Raw genomic sequence first — 13,293 nt, 5'->3', positions numbered from 1 at the left:
TCAAATTTATGTAACTTGTGGGAAGAAGCGTTGCAGAACTTAAAAAGTATATAAGCTCTTGATCAGAACTGAATATTGAATGTAAAGTCTTTATACATCGTTTAAAACTCTTTTTAAATATCATATTATACCTATTTGATTATATATGTATGTGCTTGTTTAACTTAGGGTATAATATAGTCGGGCCTATCGAAGTATAGCGTGACTTTTTTTATGCTGCATTTCCGCGTCTTTAATAATCGAATTTTTGTTTTGGTGGCCAAAAAAAAAAAACAAAAAAAATTAAATATGATAAAAATAATGCACAGTTCGTTTTGCATAACTAAAACTGTTGGAAAATTGTAGATAAGATAAAAATATATAATGTAAATATAAAAATAATTAACATATAAAAAAAAAAGATAAGTCAAGCTTCTCTCACAAAACGAAAACTATTTTAATGTTTGTTAAAAAATAATTAAAAGGCTAATAGTTTTCAGCAATTAACAGTTTAATAGAAAAAATATAGCCAACTAATTTTTACAGACATTAAAACATAATAACAATTCAATAAATCTAATTTTTCTGAAATATAAAATATTGCCTTAAACTATTGGGCTTGCAAAGTAAGTCTAACCTTTGAGTCAGCAGTGAGATGGGGAGCTACCTCAAAATATTCAAGCATGATAAAGTAACGACGAGAGCAGCTACTTTGCTAAGATAATTGAAGTAAAATTATTTCCTTGAAATGTTTTCAGAATCTTTGCTATTCATTAGGATATATAAATCGCTGCTCTCACACTCTTCAATATATGTATGTAAAATTGGAGATATTTAATGCAAATTTCCTCGGTATATTTTGCAGTTTCGTTCCACTGTGCGCTTCTTTAGCTACCTATAAATTGTTTGTTATTCAAGAAGAAGCAGCTGAACGGGAAAAAACGTCTTATCACTTGCTTATCATTTATCTTTATTATGACCTAAGCCCTTCAGCAAATACGGCTTCATTTACTTTTCAACACAAAAATATTTAAAGAAAAAAAAAAATAAATAAAAATAAACAAGGGAAAAAAATGTTTGTTGAAAGAAAAACTTAAGAAAACCCAATGAAAGGCAACTTCCTTGTGTGCGTGGGGCGCCTTTTCTTTTGCACTTTTCTCTCTCAGGCATTTTTTTCGGCCATTGTCATTGAAAACTTGAAGCGGGCAGTGGACTGGGAACCGGCAAGGGGCGAAGAGCGTTCGGCGAGCATAAAAAAAAGCAATACCCAAACAAGTTTGTTATTTAGCTTTTGCACCTTTTACGCAACGTGGCAGCTGTATTTACAATGTGGCATTGTGGCATGGAGAAGGGCAACAATAAACACGCCCCAAAGTGCGCAATGATATGGCTTATTGAAGCGTGTCCGGGCAGCAGCAGGTGGAGCAGGGCTACTGATGGTCCCGTTAGTGAGTTGACTAAGTTGCAACTCAATCTGCGCTAATTGATTGCCATTAAGTGGTTTATTCTTTGAGGCCGTTGGATCTTTGGCCTTATCGCTATCTCCCGACCAGATCCAAGTAATGCCAAATGCCAATAGTTCGGCCCAACACAATGGCAAAGCGCCTCTCTCCCATCCTCTGTGTGTGTGTGTGGGCAAACAAACTGAAAGCAAACTCTGGGCATAAAAAACCGATTTCAACTTGTCCTCGAGTTCTTTGACAAAAATAGAGAGAGAGAAAAATAAAGAATGAAGGAAAAGCGTATCCCGGAAAATGTGCCACAAATCGCTCCACCTTCCGCTTTGCAGTCCTTTTGTCTAGGTCTTTTCCTTTTGGGCTCTGGGCCTATGCAAACATATTGAACTTCCGCTCGTGTGGGCGGGGCCGCCTACAGTTGGCTCCAGTCGCTCGTCTTCATTGTCTGCGCTGTTTATCCTGGGCAGGCGAAATATTTATTATGCCATCAAATGGCAAAAGCCAAGGCGCTTCACTCAATGAGCTTTGCTTCCATCCGTTTGACCACAGCAGCAGCAGCAGGAAACTTCCTGCTGCATCCTTTACGCATACATTTATAGACTTATAAACCTTGGACTGGCAGCTGGAAATGGGAGTATTATGGTTTTTTGATTAGACTGGTTACGGTTGTGCAGATCACTGAATGCTTAGATTAGAATAGATTCTGCACAAGCTGTAAATTTAAAGTGCAGTTTCCATATAATATTAATAAGCAAGTAACTATTTAAAAGCTTGTTAAGTACAAAATTAATGAAAATTCTCAATAGGTAATTTAAAATCAAACTTAACATTTCTAAAAATATCAATTCAGATTTAATAATATTATATATACATTCATCAAATATTAAGGATTTTTTGAGATTACCCTTAAACTTATACCACTAATTCTTTTACAGAGGCTAGCTGTATATTTGTTTTTTTTTTGTTTTTGTTTTTTTTTTTTAATTATATTGTATTTTTTTTTATTTTTGTTATTTTATTTTATTTTTTTAAATTATTTTGTACAATTATTTATTTTTTTTTTTTAATTTGTATTCTTTTATTTTTTTTTTTAATTCATAGGATTTATTCCATACTTTTTTGTTATTTTTTTTTTTTAATTTGTGTGTATTTTAATAATGTTTTTTCACTTTATTTTATTTATTTTTTTTTCTTATGATTTTAGTTGCTTTTTTTTTTTGTATATTACATTCAAATTTTCACATTTTTATTATTTCGTATTTACATGTTCCATATAACGGCACAATTTTTAATTAATTTATTAATTTAAATATTAAAAACTTATATAATTATCATTCATCAACTATGTGGCTGTCTTTCCATTAGTTTTATTATATTTTTATATATATTTTGATCCCTTTTTACGTACTTCAATTAAATTAATTGTGTTTCTACGATCACGTTTTTCTATGGACAAAGTATTCAGTCTTCTTCACATTTTCCAACTGCCTGTATTTTCTCTTTCCGTTCGCTTTAAGTAAATAAAATTTCGAGTGGACTTCCCTGGCTCCGTACACTAGTTGGCATTTTGAAACAGTTGGCTTCAGTTGGGGTAGCTGGGCACCCTTAGCAGCGCGTGTGTGCCAAACATATTTAAGGTTGGCAAATATTTAAAATATTTCTCAATTTTGTAAGACATTATTTTCTTCTGTCCTTCCACAGATTTTTTATTTCCTATTTTTTTTTCTCTCTCTTTTTTCGCTTTTATTTTATGCCCTTCTCTCTTTGTTACGCCAGCAACTGTTATTACGTAGACCTTTGTGGCTGTCCATTGTGCAGTGGCTGGCCATTAGACGTAATTCAATATTCCATTGAAGCTGCAAGCAGGAGCAGGGGATGGGGAGTAGTGGTCCAGTATGGTTGGCTAGGGAGGTCAAAGTCGGCCGCACAATGCCAACTGCCCAGTTGCCGGGAAATGTGGACAAAGGACAACGCGCAGTAGAAGTTGGACTGGGTGGCTCACTCGCCCGTCAACCAATTAGGGCTACTATAACGAAGACTAACTGAGTCGAAAGGCATGCGAGTCCTATCTCTCTCTCTCACACACACTTTCCTTCTCTCATACTCTTTTTTAATATATATGTATGCCTTGCTTTCATTTTTGAGCAGCGCGTAATGTAATTTGAAGTGATTTAGAAAAAATGGGGAAATGCTAAAACTGTTGACAAGCTAAGAAATTCCCTATATTTCATGATGATTGACTGAATGAAATGTATAAATACTTGCTTTGACCTAAGTTCTTAAGTTCTTTGGCAAAATGTCCTTCAGAAAGTTCACGGAAATAATATTCAAAAGTATAAATATATTATAATGAAATTATATTCTATAAAAATAAAAGTACATAAATAAGTTTAAAAATAAATATTATTAATATTTATTTAAAAACCCCTCTTATATATTCTCGCTCTCAATAAAAAATCTGTTACATACGCAGCCATCAAATCAATATACCCCTTGTAACTTGACCACTCAAAAAAGGCTACAGGGCATCTGTAAAAAAAGTAATAATAACGAAAATTGGGCATGGTTTATTAGGGCATTTTTGCTGTGTGACATCACGATATGGCATATTAACTTTTGGGAAGAAATTCCTGTAGGTTATTTTCATCAGCATTAAATAGACTCCATCGAGGGTTAATCAATCATTATGGCCAGTGTTTGCCTTGCTCTGGGCATTCCGGTTTGGGCCAATAATTGAAATTTGATAATGTCCTAGGACAATAGGAAATAGGAGCTAAAAACTCCAAGCGGAAATGTTTTGTAGTCATAAATAGATTTTGCAATATATGTAAATAACATTTACTAAATACAATTAAGACGGAAAGAGATTTGATATGCTGATGCGAAAGGTTGTTTAAAGCTCAACTAAGTTTGCACTTGAGAATAAACTAAACAAAACTTTGAATATAATCCCAGTTTATGCACACATATACATACTAGGTATAAATATTATATACACATACACATATGTATATACAAAATGTGCATGTGCGTGGTTTTCCAATACATAAACTGACATAAATTTTCGCACCAAAAATCAACCTCAACACGCTAACCAATAATTCCATTATAAACACACACAAGCAACAACAACATTTATATATTTTTATATAAAGTAAATATTTTAAATAGTAATCCGAAATGCTCTCGGACAACCGCAGAGTTCATTAACATTTTGGTTTTGTTTAGGCGAAATTGCGTAAATTAAGCCAACACAAAATTCTATAAAATAAACTAAAGTTGAGGTGCGTGTGTATGTGTTTGTGTGTGTGTGTGTGTGTATGTGAAAGTAAATACAAATGAATTCGATTTGTGAAACAATAATGTTGAATGTGATCGCTTCCGCGACGTCGCATCGGCTTCCGTTGCCAAACACAAATAATATCACGTATTCGCCGATGATGGCAAACGTGACAAATAATGCAAGAATTTGCATGCACTCATTTTCACAGCTTTGTGCAGAAGGAGTTCATTCAACCGCCACTCCCATCACATTCTCCATTCATGTTTATACTATTGAGCTCCGCATCCAGGAAGCAAGACAATTTGCAAAGTTCGAATGAGTCGTTTCAATGACTAAAGTGGCAATTGCCAGAGTATATTTATTTTAGCGACGAGAGTTTGCCAAATTATTGTCATTAGTTACTGAATGAGTTGACACGCCTATTTCTCCCTCTGTTGCTCCTCCTCCCACACAGGCACACATGAGGGGATATACAAGTTGTGATGTCCTTGTTAGCGTTGAATAGCCTTGGGGCAGCTACTACTACTACTACACACACACACGCGCAGACACCCACACACCCACAAACCTACATGCATTTGTATGTTACTCTCAGAGTTTGCTCTACTAGGTAATTAGCCAATTTGGCGATGCTGTCAGGGGAGCATTCGTTTGCTCTCTATCTGTGTGTAGCTTTAACGGCAAAAGTATGTAGCAAAAAAGTTTTTCGTAATGTCAAACATAAACAAAGAATGTTGATTTTCGGCTTGGTATTTACTTTAATAGACTTGGGCAGTTGGTTATATATGTATATACATATGCGTGCATGAACATAGGTATTATAATCACACATACGCCGCACGGCTTCCCGCTCTGTTTATTCTGATGCTAGATAATCGAGGAGATCAATACATATTCCCACACAAGTTGCCCTCTATTAAAGTTGTGTAATACGAAATACTCACAGACTTACCGATTGAAAATGAACTCCATTCTAAAGCTAAAGTAAGGTATCTCTGGTATTGTTTTAAAACAGCCACAAGCACACACACACATGCTTGTAGGTATTAAATGAAACCAAAAGAATTTATGTATAAATCCAACCGATAAGCACATAGAAATACAATATAGTAACTGTTAAACAACATTGGATTGGATAGAAGATTCTAAGGGAGAATATTACAAATGAAGTAGTATGATTGAAGTCTACCTGCTCGCTGAACTGAGTAATAAGAAATGATGCCGTTGGGACAGATCTTATAAGGCATATATATACATGAATGACTGTACATATGTACACGATATCACAATATCGGCTCTGCTCACACTTATCGATAATGGGTAAGACGACTATAGTCAGGGTATGCTCTGAATACTTCAGCGCAGAATAGCTTACAGTTATGTACCCATTATCAGATGGTTGATATATGTATATAGAGGAGATGAATGGGATATAGACTCCTTCATTTGCTGTTTAAAAATCTATTGTATCAGAGTGTAAAAAGCAGCCAGACACATTGTTAAAATTATAGGGCCTTCTTTTCGAGCATTTCCATTCTCTTGGCTGTAGCAATCACATGCGATATAGCAGTCTCCGCAATGTGAATAGGTAATGGTGAAATTAGTGGTCGCCTCACCAATTGCGTGACATAGGCCGTCTGAGCTTCCAGAGCATACAGTACCATTTAGTGTCGCTAAAATACAGTAATACAATGGAATAAATTCCAGGCAAAATGACATGTGAAACAAATGCACCGTTACCTTTTATTGTGTAGCCGGTATTTAGACATCTATCCATCATTGGGTCAGGTTTATCAGTTGGTAGCCTCAGAACTACTTTATCCCTATCCACGGCACTCATGTACTTTAGAAAATGCTTGGGAGCCTTGCAGCCTTCCAAGTCGATGCAATCGAAACACATATTATTATGGCCGCATACATCTGTAAGATTCAGTAAGCAGTCATTCAATGCCCTTATCAATATATTGGACGCTCACTTGGAACTGAATATAGAAATGCACAGCATAAATATATAAAAATATTAAAAAACCCAATTCGAAATACGCCCATCTTAAAATTTAAAAACTAAAACTACCGTACGAAATAATAATTTAGACTGACTAACAAATTTACGATTTCTATTTGATTTCCATTGAGAAAATATGCCTAAGATTCCTATAAAAGGCATGCTCTGATGACGCCATGTTTTGGATTCAAATGTCATAAGAGATATGTTGTTCAGTTTTAGGCATTTAGCTCAAGTTGCGAGAGAGAATTTTGGAATACATTATCTGCTTTGTTCAGATTTACTGTTAATATGTATGAAAACTGTATGACAACTTGTACTGTCCGACTAGCGTATACCCAGAATACATATGTGTATGAGTCCCATACTCAGATGATGAATGGTAGACGAAGGACAGGTATGTAGACTTCTCTCCCCATATAAAAGCACAGTAGAAAAAGACAACTTCATTTGCTGTTTGAAATTCTATTGAATCAGAGTGTAAAAAGCGGCCAGACACATTGCTAAAATAATTGGGCCTCCTCGTCGATCATTTGCACTTTGCTTGTAGCAATTGCATTCGACATAGCAAGTCCCGCAATGTCCAAAGAGAACGCTCTGACTACCAGTGGCGCGACCAATTGCGTGACATAGGCCATCTCTGCTACCGGAGCATATAGTACCATCTAGCGTATCTGAAATAATTTTACATACACCATAGAATGAATTGATTATGAATGAAGTGCACCGATACCATTGATTCTGTAGCCGGGATTTATACACTTATCCAGGATTGGGTCAGGTTTATCGGCGGGTGTTTTTAAAACTATCTTGTTCCTATCCGATAACAGACGGTAGTGTAGATAATGTTTGGCAGCTCTGCAATTTTCCAGCTCGGTGCAATTGAAACACGTATTATTTTGGCCGCTTACATCTGTAAGATTCAGTTGGCAGTCATTCAATACCCTAATAAGTATTATGTACGCTCACTGGGAACTGAGTATAGAAACGCACAGCAAAAATGTATAAAAAGAATAAAAACCCTAAATCGAAATACGCCCATCTTAAAATTTAAAAACTAAAACTAACATACAAATATAATTTAGACTGACTTAAAAATCTATTCGTTTGCCATTACTACTAAACAAATGCTCTTTTGAAGGCATATTTGTTTTGTGATTAATTTCGTCAGGCTCTGACGATGGCGCAGTACCTAACATCATATCCATTTGAATGACATAATCGATACATTTATAGACGTGGAAAAAGAAAGCAACAGAACTTATTTCTAATATTTATTTGATATACATTTCATATTTCATCTGTCAATTGCCTGCCAGCCACTCTCAGCGCTCTAAGCCAGCCTTGTTCTGTACCTGTGTCACCACAATTTTCTATTTATTCGGTTCGCTGGCTTAAACAGGCAACAGCTAACACGGGCGACAGGCGACAGGATGCAGGATGCAGGATGCAGGACGCAGGACGCAGTGCGTCAGTCATTTCATGGCTGCTTGAACTTGAAAGTCGACACAGTGAAATTATCAAATTGAAAGCCGTGGCAGGCGCTGAAATGCATTAAAAATTGAGTTCGTTACTACAGGCAGCACATTGGCCCTTTACCGTTAATCAGGCCGTTAATTAATTAGTTAATTGTGTGTATGGCGTTAATCTGTGCATGCATAATGAAAGAAAAAGCTTAAATGGGATTTAGTCTAAACGATTTTGCAAGTGTCTAGAAGGCACTCAGTTTATTCACTCAGCTTGTATATACATATACAGACACATATACAAGTTTACACACACACACATCGGAAACATTTAAGGTGCGTTTTCTACAGGCCCACTTGATAAAATATATTTTGTGTGCAACTTCAATTCGGGCAATACTTCGTTTATCACTCAGTATGCTCGTCTGTCAAACTACTTTGTGCGACTCTCAGTTTATCATAGACTTTGTCGTATTGTGCCATCAATTATCTTCATGGCCAGCATTTGCTTCTTCCTTTCTGTTTGCTGTCACAGACGCAAATTTCAATTACAGTTCTAGCTATTTGTGAGCTATCAATTCATTACAAAATATTTTTCAAGACAAAATACACATTTACTACATCGAGCTGAGCTCGTGCGAGAGCCAAAAACAATCATTGCATAAATCTGATATAATTGCTTCCAGTCAAATACTTGAATAGACTAGACAAGAATAGAAGATTTGTAATACATTGATTTATGATTTCTCTTAATGTAAATATGGGCCTGTTGAGCCTTCACATGTGTTTAGGGCTACTTTTAAGTAGGATAGACTCACGTGACTCGTGCTCAGTCACGACACGTGCTCAGCTCTAATCGAGTGACTTATGTGGGCAAAATCGAATCTATTGAGGAAGATATTTGGCAACTATTTGTCTGTTCATATGCCAAACAACAATTTGGTTCAATTAACTGCAATTAAAAGGCCTTGCTCAAAAGAGAAAGGTACAAAAGCTAGACAAAGACAAAGAGAACTATAAAGAGAGAGAGAGAGAGAGCGAGAGGGAAAGAGAGCGAGAGATTGAGATAGACTAATGAAGAAAATTGGCATGCAAACATCGCTTGGCTGCACTCAATTAGTCGCATGGCAAATGAAGCAACAGCATTCAATAATTTTGGTCAAATGGAGCAAATGATAGACTGACAGATTGATTGCCCATGCGATGGCCGTATTAAAAGACTCGCATTTCAGCGCAATTAGCTTTCAATTAAATTTAACTCGCAGCTACACAGATGACACGACAGAGAGCATGAATGAATCTGCTTTCGCCTACATTCGCTTGGCAGGGCGCCCCCCTCGGGGGGGGGGCGTGTCGTTGAGTCTTGAGCATATGAGGCGTCACAATTACATAAGTAAACAAACACTTTGGGCGCTCTCCCTCTCTTCCTCTCTCCCTCACCACCTCTCTCTTTCTCTCTCTTGCACTCTGACGCTCGTTTGCAGTTGTTTTCAACTACAATGTGCTACAATTTAGGAATGTTTCTGCTTGGGGCCACGCCCGCGGGCGTAATAAACACTTGACCCATAAACTCCACAAGTATGCTCCAAGTGCTTCGTGAAGTCCAAGTCAAGTGCGCACGTGTGAGCGCCTGCCTGTGTAGACATTCAAGGCGGGGCAGGAAGGGCGTTAGCTTGGTTACATGCTAATTTGTCCATTTGTTTGGCTGCAGCTGCCTCCGCTGCTGCTGCAGCTGATGAGAATTGCGAATGGCACTTGCTTTGAGCCAGAGGGGATGAGCCATCCCCCTCAAACTTGAGCTTAACTTGAACGAACCCGCGTTGCAATTAAAATACTGAAACCCAGAACAAATCTCCATGTCACAGAGTGAGGGAGAGAAAGAGATAGAGAAAATGGGAGAGCATTGTAAGAGGTGTGTAAAATGTTTTTCTCATTTATTTTCAATTTCATTAAACTTTGTGCTTGGCCATTTTGCCGGATGTCAACGTGCAATGTGCAATTGCAATCTCCAATTGCAGGCAGCAAAACAAAACTTATAATTGGTTTTAGTGCTTATTTATGCCGCATTTCTTTTACACAAATACCCTAAAGCAGATCAGGGGTATGAAAAATGCATGAAGAGTTATGGAAATGCATGGAAAAAGTATTGAAGAAATTTTATAAACAAATTCTATAAAAACTGAAGTTGAGTAAAAGGTTTTTTTTTAAGAATTTGCATGTTGCAGTTCCTAAGAATAATTTTCCGTTTTTATATGATATTTGCTACAGCTTCATTTAATATTTTGACTCTTATATATGTATAAAACTATTCAATAAAATTAAGGATTGCATGATCATAGAACAAAGTTATGGCAGATATGAAGACGGCAATATATTATATATTTTAAATTTTTGTTATAATTTTATATTTGTCATTGAAGTTTTTTGTTTTTTTTTTATAATTTTTTCTACTTATTTTATTTATATTATATAATACTACTGATAAACATTAAATATAATAAGTGTATATTTCAATTGATTTATATAGTTTTAAATACTTTACAAGATATTTATATATTATAAATTTATATTAAATATTAAAATGAAATGATCACATATTTAATATTAATAATAGTAATTGAACGAAATTAAAATTCATTTTTAAATACATCAAATTCTTTATATTTATAGTTATGACAGATGCCAATTTTTATATTTAAATCTCGATTTAGAAACTTGCTCATCTTTCTTTGTATTTAATTATAATATCTTTAGCACTACAGAATATTTTGCATTTATTTATATTCACGCTTCGTTCTGATCCTCTGCATAATCCTTTGGTGAGCGCATAAACTCGTCGTTATTTTTGTATATGGAGCTTAATCTGCGGTGCTCGCTGAGTGCCGTGTAGCGTGTACCTCTTAGCTCTTACCGCTTACCTCATGGCTGGCGTACCTGTCGTATGCCTGGCGTATCTAACGTACCTGGCGTACCCGAGCTTTCCCAGCGCCGGCCTTGTACGTAGTGCGAGTAAATGCAATTACAGCATAAATCTCTGTCATTAGACTTTGTTTGTTGGGCAATCGTCGTTGGTTTAGTTGCCCAGTTTACCGTTAGCCAGGTCAAGCCGAGGAGGGGTCCACTGCAAGTCCTTGCGGTTGGCTCTGCACTCCATGGCGTATGAGTTATGTCAGTGCTCCCATTGTTGTTGCTCTTGTTGCTAGTGTTGTGGGGCGCAGAGCAACGCATTTAATAAAAACCTGACAATAATTCAAGGGTTCACACACACACACACATACAAACACTGGTAAGTCGCAATGAAATGTTATGAAAGTCCTTTGGCTTTGCTCATTTTCCAACTTCTTTGGGCGCTAAATTCGAGAATTTCATACACGTCTCAGCGACTCGAAACATGTCACTTGGCGTTTTATTAACTCAATGGGGTGCCGTCTGTGTGTGGGTGCGTGTGTGTGTGTGTGTGTTGGCAAATCTCAGCTGTCAATACAACCAGATATTAATCAGAAGTGTCTGGCCTGCATCCATTGTGGCATGTCGAGCGCCACCTCCTCCTTCTCCTCCTCGTCGTCCTCCTCCTCCTTCACCGCTTTAACCCCGTCCGCTTGTATGCAAAGCATTGTGTACTAAGCGCTTCAGCCAACGCACATGGATGGCATATTAAAAAGAGAGAGTGCCAAACACTCCAGAGGTAGACCCATCCATCCAGAGAAGTCTCCACTGAAATGAGATGAAGGCGAGGAAAAAGTGCTTTATTGACAGGTGTCGATTAAGAATTTAGCATTATTTGTTGTTGCTGTTGTTATTGTCGCTGCTTTTTGTTCGATGCATATAAAAAATTTATTACACGCACGAAAACACACAAACGTGTCGCATTTGCAGCCAACGCAAGGCAATGGGGAAGGGGCGTGGCTATTGGAGGGAAAAAGTTCGCTTATGTCGTGACATGTAAAATAAATCAAGCATGGAGCACAAGGAGTGCTCCATGTGCCCCAGCTGTGCGTAAGGAAAACGCAGCGAATTTGAGGTTAACATGTGTGCAGAACAGACTAGAGAATTGCTGTGGTTGCAAAGGGGTGAAGCTGAACGCAAAAAGACGGCGGACACAGAGTTGCTCTCTCTCTCTCTCTCTCTTTCTCGCGAGGCACTGATTGACATTGAAATTGAAAGCGGCTGAGGCTCGAGCTGTGATCTGCAAGAGTTCTTGACTTTGATGCAAGCAAAGTATTTATAGAGCATGAAAAGTATTTATAGCGAATATTATAGATATTATAGATATGTATATACAATATTTATACTTATAAATTTATTTAAGAAAGCATTTATAGAGCATGAAAAATATTTATAAACAATAATAGAAATAAACTATTGCAACATAGCAGCGCAATATGAATTAAAGAGATTTTACTTTCATTTAAAATTATTTATTTACTTTTTTACTTATTATATAGTTTAGAGATATAATTTTAATTTATAGAGTTAGGCACTGGCTAGAGGCATTCGGCAGAATTAATATTGTTTAAATCTAAGTTTGTGCACGAGTCGATATATATATGTATGTATTTATAGTTACATATATGTCCATATGTATACTGACAGCACTTCACGCATTAAAAACATTTGAAACTACATAATTTAACATGAATTAATAATGAATTTGTTTTAAATTTATTTAGAGCGTTAAAAGAGCCGTTGGCTTTTGGCCTTGCCAATGTAAATTTTAATTTAAAGAAATAATTTCAAAAACTAAAGAAATTTAGCTTAATTAATCTTATTGATAGATTGATAATTCTGTGCGATATGAATATAAATAAACACTTAGGAGTATATCCTTACAAGTTCTTAGTCTATCTACTATATTCCAGATCTATCACGAAATATCCAGGAATTGCTTAAAGCGCCTTAGTAAAGCTCTTGCCATTGTAGCATTAATATTTAATAATTCATGAAAACATATTTTCAACATGTTTATTAATACTTAAATGTGATACGATAAATATATATTAAAATGAGTTTTCGCTTGTAGTTGAAATAAATATGTGATTATTATGAAAGCACTCAGATATGCCCTTAACACCGCTTCTTATCTGTCATACTCTCCTTCTCTCT

General features: G+C 36.1%; 2 protein-coding genes across 2 annotated transcripts; both read right to left on the bottom strand.

The window, feature by feature from the left end:
• Window positions 1–6,164: 6,164 nt before the first annotated feature.
• On the bottom strand, window positions 6,165–6,854 carry LOC149091688 (uncharacterized). The gene is made up of 3 exons (XM_089258135.1): window positions 6,696–6,854; window positions 6,460–6,639; window positions 6,165–6,392 (listed from the first exon to the last, which is right to left on the bottom strand). Exons 1-3 carry the CDS (start codon window positions 6,766–6,768, stop codon window positions 6,181–6,183), a joined length of 465 nt encoding a protein of 154 aa, XP_089114261.1. The 5' UTR covers window positions 6,769–6,854; the 3' UTR covers window positions 6,165–6,180.
• A 319-nt stretch (window positions 6,855–7,173) lies between these two features.
• On the bottom strand, window positions 7,174–7,848 carry LOC149091687 (uncharacterized). The gene is made up of 3 exons (XM_089258040.1): window positions 7,694–7,848; window positions 7,458–7,637; window positions 7,174–7,398 (listed from the first exon to the last, which is right to left on the bottom strand). Exons 1-3 carry the CDS (start codon window positions 7,764–7,766, stop codon window positions 7,190–7,192), a joined length of 462 nt encoding a protein of 153 aa, XP_089114166.1. The 5' UTR covers window positions 7,767–7,848; the 3' UTR covers window positions 7,174–7,189.
• Between the last annotated feature and the right edge of the window lie 5,445 nt (window positions 7,849–13,293).

Source organism: Drosophila navojoa, chromosome 3 (genome assembly GCF_054131105.1).
Source record: "Drosophila navojoa isolate 15081-1374.11 chromosome 3, UAZ_NAV_1.0, whole genome shotgun sequence".
NCBI classification, from domain to species: domain Eukaryota; kingdom Metazoa; phylum Arthropoda; class Insecta; order Diptera; family Drosophilidae; genus Drosophila; species Drosophila navojoa.
Note: the sequence above shows the minus strand (reverse complement) of the source record. Positions and strands in the feature narration are given on the sequence as shown.

What these genes read in the sequence shown, in the direction of transcription:
- LOC149091687 (XM_089258040.1), bottom strand. Translation starts at nt 7,766, where the DNA reads ATGGGCGTATTTCGATTTAGGGTTTTTATTCTTTTTATACATTTTTGC. An exon ending in GTTTCTATACTCAGTTCCCA is followed by an intron (nt 7,638 to 7,693) that starts GTGAGCGTACAT and finishes TGAATCTTACAG; the next exon opens with ATGTAAGCGGCCAAAATAAT. An exon ending in TCCCGGCTACAGAATCAATG is followed by an intron (nt 7,399 to 7,457) that starts GTATCGGTGCAC and finishes AAATTATTTCAG; the next exon opens with ATACGCTAGATGGTACTATA.
- LOC149091688 (XM_089258135.1), bottom strand. Translation starts at nt 6,768, where the DNA reads ATGGGCGTATTTCGAATTGGGTTTTTTAATATTTTTATATATTTATGC. An exon ending in ATTTCTATATTCAGTTCCAA is followed by an intron (nt 6,640 to 6,695) that starts GTGAGCGTCCAA and finishes TGAATCTTACAG; the next exon opens with ATGTATGCGGCCATAATAAT. An exon ending in TACCGGCTACACAATAAAAG is followed by an intron (nt 6,393 to 6,459) that starts GTAACGGTGCAT and finishes ACTGTATTTTAG; the next exon opens with CGACACTAAATGGTACTGTA.